This window comes from Delphinus delphis, chromosome 12 (genome assembly GCF_949987515.2).
Source record: "Delphinus delphis chromosome 12, mDelDel1.2, whole genome shotgun sequence".
Lineage (NCBI taxonomy): Eukaryota > Metazoa > Chordata > Mammalia > Artiodactyla > Delphinidae > Delphinus > Delphinus delphis.
The window spans coordinates 68,873,952-68,895,407 of NC_082694.2; the positions used below are offsets into that span (position 1 = coordinate 68,873,952).

General features: G+C 39.8%; 1 protein-coding gene across 2 annotated transcripts; it reads right to left on the minus strand.

Annotated features, from left to right (window-relative positions):
* Window positions 1–967: 967 nt before the first annotated feature.
* GPN1 (GPN-loop GTPase 1) lies at window positions 968–21,451 on the minus strand. Of its 2 annotated transcripts, none has more exons than XM_060026909.1 (14): window positions 21,302–21,451; window positions 20,509–20,602; window positions 18,386–18,425; window positions 17,552–17,618; window positions 16,792–16,829; window positions 12,353–12,431; window positions 12,052–12,146; window positions 11,013–11,058; window positions 10,223–10,369; window positions 9,414–9,496; window positions 8,063–8,102; window positions 7,328–7,418; window positions 4,138–4,245; window positions 968–2,621 (listed from the first exon to the last, which is right to left on the minus strand). In XM_060026909.1, the coding sequence occupies exons 1-14, from the start codon at window positions 21,449–21,451 to the stop codon at window positions 2,536–2,538; spliced, it is 1,164 nt and encodes a 387-aa protein (XP_059882892.1). In that variant the 3' UTR covers window positions 968–2,535. The 2 variants fall into 2 exon arrangements, with proteins under 2 accessions (XP_059882892.1, XP_059882893.1); XM_060026910.1 differs by lacking the exon at window positions 21,302–21,451 and adding an exon at window positions 20,691–21,217 and having other exon boundaries at window positions 984–2,621.
* Between the last annotated feature and the right edge of the window lie 5 nt (window positions 21,452–21,456).

The window sequence follows — 21,456 nt, forward strand, 5'->3', positions numbered from 1 at the left end:
AATTTTTTTTTTAACTTGCTTCATTTTTGGTCGAAGTCCTTGGGAATCCAGTGCTAATACCTAATAGGAAATAGCTAAACATTGCATAGCTTATCATCTATCAGTAGTCTTGTTTTCAAACTGTTTTTGCTGCCCATGAGGTCGCCTATGAAGTCAGAGTGGTCTGTGGTAAACAGGCTTTTTGCTTTTTCATACAGCCCTCTACTATCTCAGCCACATATTTTCTTCTGCTCTAGACTTATTCCATGTATTTCCACCATCTTTATTTTTTTATTTCCATTCAGATTTTTTTTATATTTTCACCATGTACACTTTTTGGTTGCTCCTTTCATTTTTCTCCTTTGTGAATGAAGCAAACAGGACCTGTCCAAGGACAGGCTTGTGCCTATTTCATTTGTTGCATCTGCTTGGCCATCAGAGAACAGTCCATTCCTTTGCCAGAATTCCGTCTGCACATTGTGTTTCTACTGGATGGGCAGCCGCCAAAAGGATAACAGTATGCACCTTTCTGCTTTACATCGTGTCTTGAACAACTTTACTGCTGTTACTCATCCATAGCAGTACCTGCCCTGCTTGGCATCTGATAGTCTCAACCAGTATTTATTAAGTAAATGATGTAGCACTGGAATAATCAGGAGTAATTAGCAAATGTGTGCATGTTAAATACTGCTGAAGTTTGGTTTGGGGGTGCAGAATACAAGTCTTGTGAAAGTTAGAGCACTCCTTTAGTGGAGACCAGAAATCAAGGCCCACATCATTGAGTGCCTTAAATATCCAGCACTGAGAATAAATATGAATGCAATAGCAACAAAATGAGGTTATAATTTAAACTGTTACCAGATCATTTATAAGTTTGCTAATTGTACATCCTTGGCACATTTATCTAAACCCTTCCTGTTCCAGGCTTAGCTTTATTTTTGCTTATTTATTGATGAAAGTACACATCAGGTGGTCAGTTTCCATAAATTAGCCACCTAGTATTTAATTCATTCACTTAGCAAACATTTGTTGAGTACCTATTATGTACTGGGTCCTCTGCAAGGGATACACAGATGAGTAAGACTGTCTCTGCCCTTATGGAGCTTATAGCATAGGCCAGACAAGTTCCTCTTTAAGTAAAAAGTATACAAAGGCACTAAGGGAAAAAATCAGGTATGTTCAGAGTTTTGCCGTGCAAATGGTTTCCTCTCAAAGAAAGAACAGGTTCAAGTTTTTAGACCAGTGGTTTCCATTAGTTACAGAATACTGAAATTAATACTTCGTGTAAAGCAAAACACTTTTATTTATTTTTAGAATGTTAGATTGGAGAATAGGCACCAGATGGTCAAGGTTGGGGTACTCTGATAAAGCAGGTGATAAGCACATTGATATCTGAGATTCACCTGGCCTAGAATTACGTCATAGGCTGTTTGAGTTAGAATATTGTTCTGAACTTAGCATGCATCAGAATCCCCTGGAAGCCTTAGTAAAACGGACTGCTAGGCCCCACACACCCCCAGTTTCTGATATAGGGCTTGAATGTCCCATTTTTAGTAACTTCCCAGATGATGCTGCTGCTTCTGGTCCAGAGACCACACTTTGAGAACCACTGATCTGGAATACAGGTTAGGCAGGGATAAAATTCCTTAAGAGAAATGTATAATGTTATAAGATACTGTGAAGAATGTGGAGGCAAAGCAAACCCTTACCAGGGCTGTTATATATGGAATGTGCAACTGACCCAAATCTGTAGACTTTGAGTAAATCACTAAGGATACACTGCATTAAGTTAAAGTACAGTACAAACAGGGCCTGGCTTTGTACCTGGTTACTAGGTGTGGTACGTACATGGAACTTTAGTAAACAACATGTGGCTTTAAACCTCTCTTCTGAACTGCAGTGACTATTTGTGATAATTTTCTTATTTGAAATTATGACAGGCAGGCTTACAACAAAGTTAAAATTAAAAACTCTTTATCCAAGTCACCATCTAAAGTAGAATTCTTATTCGTTAACAATGTTTTGCCCACTTTCTTCAATGAACCTGGTGTTCTACAATAAGCTACCCAGTCTGAGGCACATTTCATACCAAGATTGATTGATTGCCAAGGAGACTCCAGTGCCAAGCTCTGGACAAGCTCCTGTTTCCCCCTCTCTTTCTGCTAAAAGGAGGGGAACTCGTGGTGCAGGTTCAAAGGCAAGATGCTGGAGAAGTAGAGGCTACAGATCCAGCCCACTAAGTTCTCTCTCTGTTCTGTCCATCAGCAGCAAAAGTATGTGCGTTCAAATGATAAAACTTGCAGTTTTAGGCTTGAAGGGATATGAGCATCCAAAACCAGAATATCCTTCCTTGCATAAATCCAAGGAAAATGCCAAGGGGAATCAGCATCTACCTGCCAGGTCCAAATGTATTCTATCCCTGGCTTCATCTGAGTCAGGAGATTTCACTAGTAAGAGAAACTGCTATCCTGAACAAAATTGTCCTTTATAGTAGCCCCCAATCAGAGATAAGGATAGTCCCTTCACACAGAGTTCCAAAATTTTGGACTTTAGAAACTATTTGTTGTTTCTCTTCCAGTACTGTGCCATTGATTCTTGCATAAAATTCTGGAATGCTGGCTCTTCACGGCTTTCCTCTGTAACTGCAAGGAAAAAAGAAGGTTAATTCTTTTTAAACTCTCCCATTAGACAGGTGGATTAGAGCTGCTGTCACCCATCCATCAGAAATAGTACCTTTGACCCTTGAACAACACGGGTTTGAACTGCATAGGTCCATGTATACACGAATTTTTTTCAGTCGTAAATACTACAGTACCACACGATCCACACGTGGTGAAATCCACGAATGTGGAACCACAGATACAGAGGGCCAACTATAAGTTAATTATACAGGGATTTTAAACTGTGAGGAGGGTGGGTACCCCTAGTCTCCAAGTTGTTGAAGAGTCAACTATATTTCTAAGACACTGTATGTCCACTTCTCCCAATAAGGAAATATCTCCTAGAAGCAGGCTGTATTTATCATGTTGCCCAAAATGTACAATTTCTTTGACCTGTAAGTGGGGAGAATACCTCCTTCATAAAGTAATTAAAATGAGGTCCCACTCCTACATATTTTTAACTGAGAGAAATGAAAACCTCTGTCCACAAATACCTGTTAATGAATGTTTAGAGCAGCTTTATTCATGACAGCTAAAACCTGGCAACAACCCCAGTGTCAATCAGCTGGTGAATGGATAAACAAAGGTACATCCACATAATAGAACTATTACTCAGCAATAAAAAAGAACATATTACTGACACATGCAGTAACATGGATGGATCACAAAAGCATTACACTGAATGAAAAAAGTCAAATGCAAGTTAAATACTGTGATTCCACTTACACAACATTCTGGAAAAGGCAAAATTATAGGAATAAAAATCAGGTAAGCGGTTGCCAGGAACTGGTGTGGGGGAAGGGACTGAATAAAAGCGAGCCTGAGCGAACTTTTAGGGTGATGGAAGTGTTCTGTTTCTTGATTATAATGGTAATTACAAAACTATATATATGTATTAAAATTCATCAAGCTATACACTTTAATAAAAGGGTGGGATTTATTGTTTGTAAATTATACCTCAATAAATCTTATTAAATGATGCAATTTACATGTTAGTATCCAGCACACTGGAATAAAGAGAAGTTTGCTCTTGGGCACAGCTAGGACCTAAAAGCGTTGTTTCAAGAAACAGATTCTGTCCACAGTCCATAAAACTATGCAAAGTGGAACACTTTTGGGTTTCCAGAGCCATTCTATCTTCAATGCTACAGTCCCTTCTGACTGGTTTAGGTCTGCTGAGGCCTCCTTTTGTATTCTTAAAACAATGATTACAATAAACAATCCTGGATTCCTCAAAATTGAGTTAGGACCTAAAGATGAGAAGACACAAGACTAATAAAAGGCCGTAATCAAGCTCAATATTAACCATTCAGTAGGAAGGCCAGGAACTTTGAATATATGGAACTCCTTCCTGGTGCTGCATCCTTTAGCATGTCCTCTCTCCCCTGTAACTGGCTTCATGCTCAAGGTCTTCCCTCAGTAGCAGGAAGCTCCCGGGCAAACAATGAAAGAATAAGCAGCTGTTCTGTTCTCATGAGCCACCTCAGCCACCTCTCACCTCTGTGGTCAATATCTTCAGTATCACTGTCTGCTTCCTCATCCTCTTCATCCAAGGTTCCCCGAGTCAGGATCAAGTCAGAAGGGTCCATCACAGGAGGTAAGCTGCCTACATAGAAAACATCTATCACTAGCATGTCATGAACATAAGCCTCCTCAAAAAAGTGATTTTGAATCGATAAGCAAGTATGATTAAAAACTGGCAGGATGAAAGTGATCATGAAAAAATGCACGATCTTATCTCTTCTAAATGTACAGTTAATACCACTTAACATTTCTACACTAGTGTATTTCACAAAGTGCTTTCATGAGGCCAGTAACCCAAGAGGTCTCATTTTCTTTTTTTTTTTTTTTTTTTGCGGTACTCGGGCCTCTCACTGTTGTGGCCTCTCCCGTTGCGGAGCACAGGCTCCGGACGCGCAGACTCAGCGGCCATGGCTCACGGGCCCAGCCGTTCCGCGGCATGTGGGATCTTCCCGGACCGGGGCACGAACCCGTGTCCCCAGCATCGGCAGGCAGACTCTCAACCACTGCGCCACCAGGGAAGCCCCCAGAGGTCTCATTTTTAAGTTGAGGAAAATAACTCTCAAGTAGCTTGTCTTCATAGTAATAGTAATGTCATTTATTTGTACTAGCTCTCAGCTTAGAAGAGGCTATGGTTTTTCCTATGAAGGCTAAAGACATTTGAGCAGATCCAGTGTGCTGATAAGTCAAGAGTAGAAGTGTGGAGCGTGGAACTCACTTAACTGGTAAACCCAGCCAGGTTCCAGCACCTAATCCACCAAGTGGCTTTGCTGTTCTCTACTAGACCTATAGCAATAGCTATCATTAACAGAACTTTACTCCTTTAAAGGCCAGTCCACCAATGAGTGTGGGAGGGTGAGTGTGTATATATTTAAATTTGAGCACCAACCTAGGAACCCCTAGAGAATTAATGACAAAACTAACTCAAACAATAAAAAATGTCAGTAAAGTAGCAGAATAAAAAGACTAAAATACAGAAATGAAAAGCCTTCATAAACACAAACATAACCAGTTAGAAGAAAAATCCCATTTTCAACACTAACGAAGATACAATCCTTGGGAAAAATTTAACAAATTTAACAAAACCTACATGAGGAAAACATTCCTGGAAGACATAAAAGTAGACTGGACAAATATAAACACATTCCTTGTTCTTAGACAGGAAGAGCAACATCAAAGAGATGTCAATTAATTAATTAATTAATATAACACAATCCCAATAAAAATATCAAAGAGGTTTTTTAGCGAGCTACATTAAGTTGATACTAAAGGTCATTTGGGAAAACAAACAAGCAAGAATAGTCAGGGAAACACTAAAAAAGAAAACGTTGAGGAGGACTAGCCCTAGCAGATATTAAAACATACTATAAAGCCTCTATATGTAATTAAAGCCACACAGTAAAGGCACACAGTCTAGAGGAATAAAATAGGTAATCCAGAAATACATCCAAGTACATATGAAACTTTAGTATATGATACAGGTAGCATCTCATCACTGGGACAAAGGTAGACTTTTTAATAAATCATGTGGGTACAACTATTTATGAAAAAGGTAACACAGACCTATACCTCACACCATACCCAGGAATAAACCCTAAATGGATCAGGGTTCCAAATGTAGAAAATAAAACCATACAAGTACTACAGTAAAACATGAGTGAATGCCTCTTTAACACAGGTGTGGATAAAGGATTCCCAACTATGACTCAAAACCAGGTGCAATAAAAGATAAATAAATTTGACTACATCAAATTTATACAAAACGAAACAAACTTTTGCATGGCAAAATAACACCATGAACGAAGTCAAAGGGCAACTGACAAACAGGGAGAAAATATCTGCAACATGTATCGGGAAAATGAAGACTATCCCTACCTAGATTAATGCATATTAAAACTAATGGGTAAACATTTGAAAATTAAAAGTACATTTATCTAATCAAAGCATCACCCCACAAAATACTTATTATGAAGGGAAAAATAACTTTATGATGAAAAAACCTGGCAGACACCACTTTAAGTAAGTGATCAAAGACAGCTCATCATCATGTACCTTGTGATATGATACATGGAAAAAACACTTCACATCTGTTAACTTCTGCTAAAAAGGAGCCACCTGAATTGAACCATGAGGAAACATCAGACAAACCCAAATTGAAGAAAATTCTACAAAAATGTAAGTACCATACACTTCAAAAATATCAATGTCATGAAATGCAAAGAAAGACTAAGGAGCCATTCCAGATTAAAGGAAAATAAGAGACGTGACAACTAAATGCAACACAGATCCAGAACCTTCTCCTGCTATAGAGGGCAAATGGTTACGTCTAAATAAGGTCTATACATTAGATAATAGGAACGTGTCAATGTTAATTTCCTAGTTTTTGATAACTACAATGAGGGTATATAAAATAATGCCCTTATTTTTAAGAAAAACTCAAGGGTAAAGGTGCATCATGTCTGCAACTTACTCTTAAACGATTCAGAAAAAAGTTATATATAATATACAAATATTTTATACGTATACTTATATATTTATATAAAATGTAAAGCCAAACATATATAACAGAAAGAATAAAGTAAATGTGGTAGATGTTAACATTTGGTGAATCTAGCTGAAGGGTATATGGCAGTTCTTTGCAATTCATGAAACTCTTCTGTAAATCTAAAATTAGGCCAAAATAAACAGTAAAAGAGGGGGAGGATTAAAAAGTAATTAAAAAAAAAAGTAGACATCAAGTATCTTGCCAAAGTAAACCAAAAACTACCTGAAGAGAAAGAATCATCATATACATATGTATAAAAGTATAAACACAGATAAGATAAATGTGGTATGAGAGACACAGACAGTGGATTCCTCGTTAACACAGATGTTAGATATAGGTATGTCCGTAGGTATATATCTACATCTGTACACTTCAAAAATGTCAATGTCATGAAATACAAAAACAAAGGATCCATTCACGATTAAAGGAGACGAAGAGATAACTAAACACAATGCAGATCTAGGATTTATCTAAATTGACTGAAGAACAGATAGATAGATACACTATACAACATTTACTTTATCCTTTTCTCTTTCTCTCCCTTAAACATAAATACCTACCTACTAAGTGGAGATAAGTGTACCCCGCTCTTAGTTCCTAACACCAGAAGACCCTCCAGTACCTGTGGCAGTCCCGGTGTCCAAGGCTATAGAGCCCATATCTTTCCGAAGTCGTTCCAGTTGTTCTTTCTGCTGCTGGCTCTGTGCACTGGCCTACATACACAGAGGAAAATGTTGTCATATTAAAAAAGGAGGCCCAAGTTAGATGCCAGACTTCTAACTGGAGATGACAAATTATACAAATACTAGAGGCAGATAAGGGATGGCTGATGACAGAAACATTGAGCAGTGTGGGCCCAGATTAGCAGAAGTTCATTCCGGAGGGCTCTGCAGACTGTATTAGAGGTTTCAGAAATTAGACACAAAATCATCAAAAGAACCCTCAAACAGACACAGCAGGAAGGCTCAGTGATAAGATGTCCAATGTAGCCGATGGGGATAGGACACTTCATCATTTGGGGTAAGAGTTGTGAACTACCCTCTGTTCTTAAACAAAATTCTACAAGTAGCCTTTAAATGGACCTTGGAGTAGGGGTGGAGGTATGGCACAAGAAGGGCTCAGCATATATAAAAGGAAAAATTACTGATTTTTATTACTTCAAGTATACAGAAGAAAAATAATTAAGGGCCTTTCTGCATCCAGACAGCATACGTACAAATTTACAGGTTTAAATTAACAAGTATCTAAAGGATACATTGAGAACCAAAACAAAAGCATTTATGGCAGAAGGATTAGTACATAGTTTGAGATTGTTTATTCAGTGGCCCTAAAATACACAAATAGCCTCTTTTCTTACCAGCGATTTCTTCAGACGTTCATATTCAGGACGATACTCTCTGGAAAGAGAAACACTTTCTAAATCCCTTTGATTAATAATCTATCCTGTCCCCGCCTCCACATCACTTCTATTTTCCTAGTACTTTGATAATAACAAAAGATCTTATGTCACCATACATCAGATGTAACAAGTCTTAGTCACTGAGATTCTATCCCTAAGGAATTAAAAGCCAAGGTGCCTGCCCCCTCCCTGAAATCAGCAACAAGACAAAAGACTGACTGCTGATCTGGGAAGATCAACTCTGGGGAGACCATGACCAATGAGTTCACCATTCACTTGGATAAACATGAGTAAAAGATGTTTAAATGATGAGTAAAAGAAGCTAGGCCTACTGGGCTCAGGAAGCCCAATACATAATTATGTCGTTTATCTGGGCAACCATGAAAGGATATAGAAAAGAGTCTATCCTGAGGCTTTGATAACACATGCAAAAAAACAAAACAAAACAAACAAAAAAACGAACCTCATCTGATGAATAAAAATCAAAATAATGTTTCTGAAAAACCACAATGTGGCTATTAGGCTCTTGCTAAGTATGAAGCTTGCTAGAAAGCAGCCAATTATCAGGCCTAAGGAAAGTGTATAGGTGCTATGACTCCACTTTGCTTTAGATAAATGGAACTCCAGTATTAACCAAGAAAATAGTTATAACAATCATTTATTAAGAAATATGCTTACTACATGTCAGCAATTGTGTTAGGTGCTTTAGATATATTATCTCAAATAATCCCCACAACGACCTTAACAATAAATGCTATTACCCTTCATCTATAAATGAGGAAAACTTGCTAAGGTTACACACTTATTAATTGGAGGAAAAAGAAATCTAAACCATGTCTATCTGACTCCAAAGTCTATGTTCTTCATCAGGGGTCAACCAATGTGGCAAACAGGACAAATCCAGCCCACTGCCTATTTTTATAAATAAAGTTTTATTGGAACACAGCCACGCCATTTGTTTAGGAATTGTCTATAGCTGCTTTTGCACCACAATGAGAGTTGAGGAGTTTCAACAGATAATGCAACCCACAAAGCCTAAAATATTTAACACCTGGCTTTTTACAAACAATGTCTGATGACACCTGTTCTTCATCATTCAATACAGTGAAGATTTTATACTCCTATTCTTTTTTAAAAAAAGTTAACAGCTACTTGTTAACCCTAAGTGTGATCAGATCCAGTGCACATCTGCATGGCAAATATAATACAAACACCATGAAAACCAAATGTTTTGCCTGGCAAAACAGCTATCATATCAGACCTGTGGGTAACTAAGAGTGCCATCACTAGAATGTTCCTTTATCCTCACCTTTCATATTCTTCTGTGGCACTGGCAACTTGCACGAAGAGTTCATCTAAGCCTGTACCCAGAACAGCAGACACTCCCACCACCTGCCAAAAGCATCATTAATACCACTGAGGAAACAACTGTATATTTTTAAATGGCATATATTATTTGGCTCAAATTTCATAAAATCTTCACAGAAGAGGTTTGGCTACTTTAAGAAGTCTCTGGCAAAGAATGAAGCTAAAACAAGACAAAATGGCATACCTACTCAAGAGTGATGGAAATAAGTCTATGGAAAATAGAGAACTGAGAAAGGTAATTAGGATCAAACAAGCAGCAGTTCATCTATTCCCTATCAAATCAAACCACAGTCTGTTCTCTATAAAAATTAGTATCTCAATGTCTTCGCTTGGGCAATTAACATACTTGCTGCTACCCACACCCACTTTTGCTTACACAAATCTTACCCATCCTTCAAAGCACACCTATATTGACTATATCCTCAAAAAATCTCTCACTTCAAAAGTGATCTACCCCATCACCACTATCAGGCCCAACTTTTAATCTTTCTCAAGATATCACAATATAAGTTACTACAATATATCATGTTTTAACTCTGCGTTTAGCCTTCTCTCCTAACTAGACCATAAACTCTCTGAGGGTAGGGTCCATATCATATTTATCTTTTAAGTCTCCAGTTTTTAATAAGCCATGCCTTAAAAATTACTTTTCAGAAGGTAATGAACTTCCTTTCCAAAATAGGTTCAAAGCCAGCCCTTTGGGTTATGAGGTTATCTGGAGAGACCAACAGCATAAGCAAGAAAGTTTACCCTGAGGGAGCTGTAAAACTCATCTAACACGAGGCTCATTGAACGAGTCAGGTTACTGACGTATGTAGTCTCTTGATTCAAGGCATCTTGGAAAGCCTCAAAATCCTGCATCCATTCCACTGCAAAGCTGTGATCAATGATGTCAGTCTGTACCAGAGAGAAGTCAACTATCAGCAACCAGGGATGAGGTCAGACATCAAACAACGGCAAAAAAATTTTTTAATTGATGACAGCAGAGAGCAATAATTCATGTATTTTCTTTCTCTGCTTCCCCCATTTCCTCCTCCACTGCAACAAGTCACAAAGAGCCAAGACTGCTGTGCAGTATAAATAATTAAATGAAGATCTGTATATTCTAGGTTAGAACAGACCTTCACTATCCACTGCCAAGTGACCATGGCCACAGTGGAGGCCAGTACCCTCCAGGCTCTGAAGTCAAGTACATAGTCTCTTGCATCCTAGCCAACAACAGAGAAGTTTTGGTTTTGTTTAACTGCCACTTCCAACAGACTAGCAGTCCCTCCCTCATTTACACAGTCCCAATCCTGAGGGATAACCTATACGCTGTGGACCAGGGGCTACTCTATCTAGCCTAAAAAAACTTTGGAAAAGAATCAGCAATATATATTCATTCGATTTGATTGAATCCATTTCCTAGAAGTGCTCATGACTTTGCTTCAGGTTAGCTTAAATCTCCTCTCCAGCATCTGAAATAATCCTTCTCACCTACCCAAACACAAGGTTCTGATGAAAACGAAACATTCAGTCACAACAGGAAGAATCCACTTACTTTATTCATGACCACAATAAAAGGCAGCTTGGTTTTGTACAAGATGCTGAAAATCAAACATTGAGGCATTATTAGTAAAAGCACTTAAGCACCTGCTTGCCTGTTATCTGATGTAACTGAGTAATAAATAGGGAGATGGGTTCAGACTCTAAATACAGCTATCCATTCTTACACAGCACTCACATATTCTCCCCTCCCAAGCAGGAAACTACCACTACCATCAAGCAAACAACACACATACACACTCTCTCCTTTTCTTAGAGTAATAATGCTTTGGTACTGATCCTGGTTGTGTGTGTGTGTGTGTGTGTGTGTGTGTGTGTGTGTGTGTGTGTGTGTGTGTGTGTGTGTGTGTGTGTGTGTGTGTGTGTGTGTTCACCAAATTAACTGTCTTTTAAACAATTAATATGAAGACAAAATCATGCTATCAAACATCAGATTTCTATCTAGACTAAGATTTCTTGTGTTTAACAGGAAGGGACATCCCTAGTCACAACAGAAGAGACAAATCGGGGTGATTGTTTTTGCATACCCCCAAAATAAAATTCAGCATTAATAATGGTCCGCCTTGCTCCTAGGTCTAATGCACTAATAAAGCCTAGTGAGGCATGTCCTTCCTCTCCTAATGGCACCACACTTGGGAAAACACGTGCATTTAGAATCATGGATGAATCTTTTTATTCAGTCTCTCCTCATGTTGTAATTTCACTCTTCCTATCACAACACAGAAGAAAGGCATTTAGACCAGGGGCTCTATTCTATTCAGAACTGGATTTCATTCAACTTGGGGCAACTGCCAGAAGGTTCATATTCATTCATCACCTATTCTGTAACAAGCAAGGGAGGAAGATGAGAAGTGGCTGATAAGAGAACGCCAACAGTATATGTGCTTCCTTTCCCGCCCTAACCCAGAGCCACTAAAGTGAGTGGCAAGCCTGAATGAAAACCTAGGGGTAAGCACTCAGGACTCAAAAATGATGGAAAAGAAGTGGAGACTTCATACCTTGACATAATACTATGCCCAACAATAACGCATTACCTGCAGGCATAGAGCATATTGGACATGAAGGTCACTGGGTTGATACTTCGAGATGTGTCCATTACATAAATGACAATCGTTGGAAACGAGGATGCCTAAAGCCACAAAATAATCAAAGCTTTAGTCAGAGGGTTCTTGACCTGTCCCCAAATTCTTCTCCTACCTTCCGTGGCAAGGAAGAACCACTTTAGGCAGGTGTGCAGAGCTCTATGACTCTATCCCACATAAGATCCCAAGCAATAAGAAGCTTTTCTTGTCTGGCTCTCTACTTACCCTGAGTAACAAGTCCTAGAATACTCACCAGGGCCTCAGTGATGATTGTCCCAGAAGCTGACCAGGTGAATACCTCAATCTGTCCAGGTGTGTCAATCAAGACATACCTGTGTCAAAAAAGACCATTAAAGAAGTTTTCATTTATGCATTCTGAAACATATTCCATCCCACAAAACATTAACATCTGGTTACTCAAGACTGAAATAACCTCTTCACACTGTCAAGTCTCACTTCTTCCCATTGCCCTTAAAGTGCATACCACATTCCCCTGGGTTTTGTTCAATGTCCAGTATTCAGGCTCATTGGCAGGAGCACCAATACATCACTGCTGCAAATGATCACAGAGAAAACTGACAGTTTTAGAAACACACTGCATTAAAAATGAGAGATAAGCAAAACCAGAGTGTAAATCTCTTGGGAAACCATCTGGTTACTTAGGGGTGGGGTTGGAGGAAAATGGAGGGAGGGAGAAAAAGAATAAGAAAGTGATAACTAAAGAAGAGGGTCTCTTATTGAGGGAATGAAACGTTCTAAAATTGATTGTGATGATGGCTGTACAATTCTGTAACTACACTAAAAGCCACAGAATTGTACAATTTAAATGGGTAAATTGTATGGCCTATGAACTATATCTCAATAAAGCTGTTTTTAAAAAAGCAAAGATCCACACATACATGGACAATTAATTGACAACAAAGGAGCCAAGAACATACAACGGAGAAAGGAAAGTCTCTTCAAGAAATGGTGTTGGGAAAAACAGACAGTCACATGCAAGAGAATGAAACCAGACCACTCCATACACAAAAATTAACTCAAAATGGATGAAAGACTTGAATGTAACACCTGAAAACATTAAATAAATTTCTGGAGGAAAACATAAGCAGTAACCTCACTGACATAAGTTTCTGTGGATCTGACTCCAAAGGCAAGGAAATCAAAAGCAATAATAAACAAATGAGACTACATCAAACTAAAAAGCTTCTGCACAGGAAAGGAAAACATCATCAAAACTAAAAGGTGGGAATTCCCTGGTGGTCCAGTGGTTAGGACTCAGCGCGTTCACCACAGTGGCCCAGCTTCAATCCCTGGTCGGGGAACTAAGATCCCACAAGCTGCCGGGCATTGCCCAAAACAAAAAACTAAAAGGCAAGCTACTGAACAGCAGAAATTGCAAATCGTATCTCTGATTAGGAATTGGTATCCAAAATATATAAAGAACACATACAACCCCAAAACAAATAAACAACCCGATTCAAAAATGGGCAGAGGATCCGATTACGTAGACATTTCTCCAAAGACACAGATGGCTAAAAGGCACATGAAAAGATGTTCAACATCACTAATTATTAGGGAAATGCAAATCAAAACCACAATGAAGTATCACCTCACACCTGTTAGAATGGCTCTTACCAAATAGATAACAAGTGCTGAAAAGGATGTACAGAAGAGGAAACCCTCGTAAACTGTTGGTGGGAATATAAACTGGTGCAGCTACTATGAAAAACAGTAGAAAGATTCCTCAAAAAATGAAGGATAGAGCTAACCATATGATCCAGTGATTCCACTTCCGGGTATTTATCCAAAGAATATAAAAACACTAATTAGAAAAAATATATGCACCCTTATGTTCATTGCATCATTATGTACAATAGCCAAGACATGGAAGCAACCTAAGTGTCCACCAATGGATGAATGGATAAAGAAGATGTAGTATATACACAGTGGAATACTATTCAGCCATAAAAGAAGAATGAAATCTTGCCATTTGCGACAACATGGATGAACAACATGAGGGTATTATGCTAAGTAAAATAAGTCAGAAGGAAAAAGACAACTACCATATGATTTCACTCACATGTGGAATAATCTGGAGGAAGGAAGGAAGGAAGGAAGGGAGGGAGGGAGGGAGGGAGAGAGGAAGGGGAAGGGGAAGGGAAAGGGAAGGGAAAGTGAAGGGAAAAGGAAGGGTAAGGGAAGGAAACCAACCAACCAAAAGCAAGCTCACAGATACAGAGAACAAATCAGTGGTTACCAGAGGAAAAAGGGGTTGTGGGTGGGCAAAAAGGGTGAAGGGGATCGATTGTATGGTGACCGATGGTAACTGGACTTTTGTGGGGTGATCACTTTGCAGTGTACACATGTTAAATTACAATGCGTACCTGAAACTTATTTTTAAAAAAGCAAAAAATTTGAATAGACGTTTCTCCAAATGTATACCAATGGCCAAGAAGTACACTAAAAGATGCTCAACATCTGGACTTCCTGGTGGCACAGTGGTTAAGAATCCGCCTGCCAATGCAGGGGACACGGGTTCAAGCCCTGGTCTGGGAAGATCCCACATGCTGCGGAGCAACTAAGCCCGTGCACCACAACTACTGAGCCTGAGCTCCAGAGCCCGCGAGCCACGACTACTGAGCCTACATGCCACAACTATTGCAGCCCGCATGCCTAGAACCTGTGCTCTGCAACAAAGAGAAGCAACCACAATGAGAAGCCCAAGCACTGCAACTAGAGGAATCCCGTACACAGCAACAAAGACCCAAAGCAGCCAAAAAATAAATAAATTTATTAAAACAAAAACAATTACAAGTAGTGACCAGAATGTACAGAAAATGGAACCCTCCATACATTGCTGGTGAGAATGTAAAATGGTATGTGAAGCCAGCAGGAACCTGGAGGAATGGGGAATAGAGTGACTGCTAATGAGTATGGGGTTTCTTTTGGAGATGAAAATGTTCTGAAATTAGGTAGTTCTTTTTTTTTTTTTTTTAAGATTTATTTTTTATTTATTTATTTTTGGCTGTGCCAGCTCTTAATTGCAGCACCGTGGGATCTTCGTTGAGGCGTGAGGGATCTTTCGTTGTGGCATGCGGGATTCTCTCTAGCCGTGGCGAACAGGTTTTCTCTTCTCTAGTTGTGGCGCAGGCTCTGTAGTTTGTGGCACATGGGATTCTCTCTAGCCGTCGCAAATGGGTTTTCTCTTCTCTAGTTGTGGCGCGGGCTCTGTAGTTTGCGGCATGCGGGCTCTCTAGTTGAGGCACAAGAGGTCAGTAGTTGTGGCTTGCGAGCTTAGTTGTCCCGTGGCATATGGGATCTTAGTTCCCTGACCAGGGATCGAACCTGCGTCCCCTGCATTGTAAGGCGGATTCTTTACCACTGGACCACCAGGAAGTCCCTGAAATTAGGTACCTCTGGTCGATGCACAACTTTGTGAATATACTAAAAACCACTAAACTGTATACTTTAAAAGAGTGAACTTTATGGTCTGTGAATTCATATTGCAATAAAGCTATTACTTTAAAAAACTACTCTAGTATGATCCTATTTTTGTAAAAACACCTTATCCATCCATCCTTCTATCTATGTACACATGAATAGAAACGCCTGGGATGACAGTCACTGATAGCAATAATGATAATAATGATAGCTATTTCTAGTGACAAGAAGGGTGATACTTTCATCTTTTAAATACTATGCATGGTAGGAATTATTTATAGTAATAAGCCTATATATCCTTTTTACAAAAATAATAAATTATCTTCCTTTCTTTTAAAAAAGCAGACCTATTAAAAATTTAACAACAGTTCATTGTGGGTAATGATAATAAGAATCTCCTATTCTATATTTTGATGCTTTTTAAATTAAAAAATATCCCCTCTGAATCATGTAAATTATATTAATTTAAACAAGGATTAGGGGCTTCCCTGGTGGCGCAGTGGTTAAGAATCCGCCCACCAATGCGAGGGACAAGGGTTCAAGCCCTGGTCCGGGAAGATCCCACATGCCGTGGAGCAACTAAGCCCCGTGCGCCACAACTACTGAGCCTGCGCTCTAGAGCCCGCAAGCCACAACTACTGAGCACGCGTGCCACAACTACTGAAGCCCGCGTGCCTAGAGCCTGTGCTCCGCAACAAGAGAAGCCACCACAATGAGAAGCCCGCGCACCGCAACGAAGAGTAGCCCCCGCTCGCCACAACTAGAGAAAGCCCACGTGCAGCAATGAAGACCCAGTGTAGCCAAAAATAAACATAAAAAAAAATAATAAAATAAAATAAAATAAACAAGGATTAGAAAGGTATTTCATAGACTTTAATGCCAACAAGCAAGAGAAGGCAAGTGGACAAGTGAATGTGGACTCAAATTCTCAAAATACCTCCTAAGAAGCTGGGAACATATACCAAAGTGATTGGGGGTGGGATACTATTAAATTGAGCTCTACACTGTAGAGCATCTTGTCGCTTTTATTTATTTATTGATTTTGGGCCACACCATGGTTTGTGGGATCTTAGTTCCCCAACCAGTAGAGCATCTTAATGATTGTCTTCTTGCCAACAATTTTTTCACTTATCATGGTTTCATCTCAAACTACACCCCCTCAGAACTTGATAGTAACCCGAAATTCTTCAAAAAACCTAGAAACATGTCAACTACAGAGTAATAAATAGGCACTAGACTGAAATCACTTACTTAGACATGTTCTGGGCCTTCTCAATAAATTTCATCACCTAAAAGAAAAAAACGCCAATTACAACAGAATCCAAGTTCAACAAAAAAAATCACAGGGCCCTCTCTAGAGTGGCCCACCTGCAGGCACCATTAACGATTGAATCTCTATGTTCTCTGTCTGAGGACACCAACTAACGTGCTCATGGAACCAAAGAAACATAGCCACACCTGCCGTACCACAACACCCTGGAGCACAGGGCAAGGCCTAAGGAGCTGAAGACTTGATCTGTCACTGCCAAGTCTCTCTCTTGGTGCTTCAGTAAAGCGTTAACAGCCTGAATCATTGAGTGAAATCGGAGTAAAAAATCAGTGATTGCCAAACACTCTTAAGGAAGTGGAATGTGACAGAGAAAACATAACAAGATGACAACAATTTGTCACAAGTGAAAAGCCCCATAATTGTTCCATTCCCTGCCTGGTAGCCCATCCCACTCCCCATCCCTCCACCCCATCCTCAGGGTAACACTGCAAGCCAATAACAGATCAAGAAGAGACCCCAGGTCTCTTAGGTCTTTACTGGCCGCCACAACGTTCAGTGTGAAGTCTCTCACCATGTTGATCATCCTCTCATAGCCTACTTCTTTGTCCACCAAAATGCCTCCTTATATTCTGTATTGACATTGAGGTTGATTGCCCTTCTTTCCCAGTGTGATCAAGCTAAGGCATTTAAGAGTCACAGGTTCTGACACAGCCATGTCTATGTAAATAGAGACAGACATACCTGATCAAATCTGGTAGCAAAGAGATTGAGTGAGGTCACTATGCCACCATTGGGTCCAAGTCCATACCTAGACACTAAGTTGAGGATTTAAATTGCTTATAGATCAATTTAGATGATAAAGTTTATTATCTAGACAATCCCTCACAAAAACAGCGTAACGTTAGTGTTCAATTGACTAGTTTGTATCACACAATCTTAACCTCATAGGGAAACATTCACTATCGATGTCTACCTCATTCATCGTTTAGAAATGGCCAGGTGAAATGGGGCCAAAATGGAATAGACAGATGTATCAGGCATTGACAGCCTAATGGCATTAGCCATGAAGATCATTTATATACCACTCTTAGCTCTGATCCTCACTCATCAAGCCACCTGAGGATTAGAATTAGTCTTCCTATCTAGACTTACCTATAGGGAAAGTACACATTTCACACAGCAATGTACTAAGAGTTGATCTTACTAATCTTTGAGCTTCCCAGTCTAAGGGGATGGTGATCAATGGATGCATCCACCAAGACAGTACTCCCTTGTGGGACCCAGGCACGCCACCAGCTAGCGTCTCCTTCTCTGTGCTAATTACAACAGCCTGCAGTTCAGGACAAAGGCAGAAAATGGAACTCACAAGCTGAAACAGGATTTCTAATCACCTACAATGCTTCTCCCCACATTCATCTTCCCTCCTCTTCATAAAATTACCTGAAAACAATCGAATGCTTTTGCTAGTATATTTCACAAGGGAAGGCACAAACACTTTTTTCAAAGCTACACAATACACAGACAGTAAGTAGCCAGGGATGAGCCAAAAACCAAAGTAGATGTGAAAAAGGATACTGTTTCATGACTTCTTTATACTTCACAGTGTCACGAATATCTGGAGGAAAAAAAAGAGAGAATGAAATGGAATTTAACACGTAAGAAACAATACAGTTTGAGACTCCCCACCTATAATATCTAAGCCAACAGACCTCTCAAGTCATCTCTGCTTCCTCTGAGCAAACAAATCAGTTTCTCTCTTAGCATCCAAGGTACTTTTCCAATCTGTTTTCTAAATTTTCAAACTAAGATCACTGAATTGTAACAGCAAAAGAAGCAAGTTCAGGAAGAGACTAGGAGGACAAAAGGTACCCTGCAAGTACCTTCCCTCCCAGCAAGAAACTGAAACTAGCTTCTGAGGCTTCTATTGTCAGCACTGTCTTCTAGTAACTTCTCCAGCTTCACACTGGCCAAGGACAACTGCCAAGTAACCCAAGAAGAATGTTAGGCTAGGAGCTCTCAAGTTATGGTAGGGATGTTGGAGACAAAGAGAAAAGTTTTATACAACTTAAATACCTTCTCAGTGACCATATACACAGAAAAAGGGAGCTAAATAAAGAAAAAAGGTTTATTTCTTACTCCTTGCTTACTGGTAACAAAGGTAATGCAGATAACATTTTTATAAAGGCATTAACTTGGGAAGTGGATGGGTGGGGAGAGAAATAGGTGATGGAGATTAAGAGGTACAAATTTTCAGTTACAAAATAAATGAGTCATGGGGTGAGATGTACAGTGTGGGGAATACAGTCAAAAATTATATAATACCGTTGTATGGTGACAGATATTAACTAGACTCATCATAGTGATCATTTTGAAATGTACATGTATTTCAATTTACTCTGTTGTATACCAGGAACTAAATACTGTGGCAGGTCAATTACACTGCAAGACAGACAAACCCACAGAAAAAGAGATTGGATTTGTAGTTACCGATCTACAAATCGGTAGAGGGTGTGGAGGGAGGGACAATTGGATGAAGGTAGTCAAAAGTACTAACTTCCAGTGAATAAATACTAGGGATGTAATATACAACATTATAAATGTAATGAGCACTGCTACATGTTATATGTGAAAGTCGAGAGTTCTCATAACAAGGAAAAAACTTTTTTTCTATTTCTTTAATTTTGTATCTATGAGATGACAGATGTTCACTAAACTTATTCATGGTAATCATTTCATGCGTTTGTAAATCAAATCATTATGCCATACAACTTAATCATATACAATGCTGTATGTCAACTATATCTCAATAAAACTAGAAAAAAATTATTTGGATGGAATTTTAAATAAAAAGGAAATTGGTCTGTCCAGTAATATCTAACTAAACCTATCTAGCAGTCAGGAGACCTATATCCCATCAACTATTAGAGTTCCAGCCTTTAAATGAAAAGATTGAATGTTTTTTTTTTTCAAAATTCTTCCCATAATGATTTCTGCTTCTTAATACAAGGTCTTCCTTAATTAGTATGTTTGGAGTACAAGCTTAATAGGATTAAAAAGAGACCAGGAGGGAAAAGACTAACATCAAGGAATAGTCTGAAAATCAGGAAGCCTAGATCCTATCAAGAATCAGGACACTGGATCCCATCCATTCTTAATCTTTTTTATACAGTTGTCAGGGACTCCTCTACAAGTCTGATGATAAGAGGGAAGGAACCCGTCACCAAGACAATGCACACAGGCATATATACACACATTTTCCCATGTAACTTTGCAAGATTCCTACAAATCAGTAAGCAAACTCTGCACAAAACCCACATGCTCTTAACTTGAAGAAAAAAACTATACAAACAAAGTTTATGTAACAGAGCCTGCTGAAGGGTTTACGGCTTAAAAGCCAGAGGACTGACTTTCTGTCACTTCATTTTCCCAAAGAACCATAGTCTGACACCCTTGGGTCAAAAGAGGTAGAGAGAATGGGAGTGGTAAGGAAAAAAAGGAAATTTAGGAAGAGGGAAGGAGTAAACAAAGAGAAAAAGGGAATCAGGAAGAAGCCTGTTTCAGGATGCTAGCAAATCCAAGGGAAACGAAATTAGGCAGTTTAGAAAACATTAAAAATGGAAGCATTGAAGACTCATAGGATAGGCTGACAGCTTTCCATTCTCTGAGAAACTTCACACAAGTTCTGGCAGTTTACTCACCAATATTGGCAGGAAAGGGAACTTCATGCACAGCTGGATCCAGGTTGATCACATAAGGTGGACACCCTTGACTATGCAGATATCCTGTGAGCCTCTGCAGACATATGGGGAGAAGGATGGACTGAGACCAAGAGGCATAATAAAGGAAAAAGAGAGAACTTCCACCCCTTAATCCAACTTACCAGAATTCTGCACTTCCATTTCCCTCTACCTTAAATATTCGTTTCTGATCTCCACCGCCAACATTCACTCTCAGTTGAAATGCTACCTTTCTTCATCACACATCCAACAGAGCCTCCTCTACTCTCCATCACTTATTGACTTGGTGGTTTGGGGGGAGCGGGGGTTTCTATCTCCCCCACAAAAAACATTAGCTCCATTTAAGCGGGAACCTTGTCATTTCCGCTAAATCCCCAGTGCCTGAAACATGGTAGGCACCCCAGAAGGAATTCTTTAGGAATCTACACCGAAAGCCTGTGTGCAAGCGCTCTATTAACAGCCAGAATTACTTGTTAAGCCTGCCTTCGAGGACTTGGCACTAGCAAGGCAATTCCAATACCAAGTACGGTCGTCACAAATAGGCACTGAGGGTGCGCAGAAGAGAGGCTGAATGAACCCAGGCTAGGATCTGAGACGGCTTCGCGGAGGAAAAAACAGGGGTTGCTGGCATCCTTGAAAGCCAGGCGCCGGTACCCTCCAACTCCCCAGAGAGACCTCCCTTTCTCCCCTGGCCTTACGCCTGCCACAGACAACTTCTCGCGCGCTCCTACTACGCCCGTGCCGTGCAGGTCACCTGTACAAAGGTGGTTTTCCCAGACCCCGCCATTCCCAACACCAGCAGACACACTGGGGGCCGGGGACCCCCGGAAGCTTGCGGCTCCGTGGCAGCTGCGAGCGCGGCCATCTTTCTCCTGGCTCCGCCCACTCGACCATAGAGACGCATGTAGC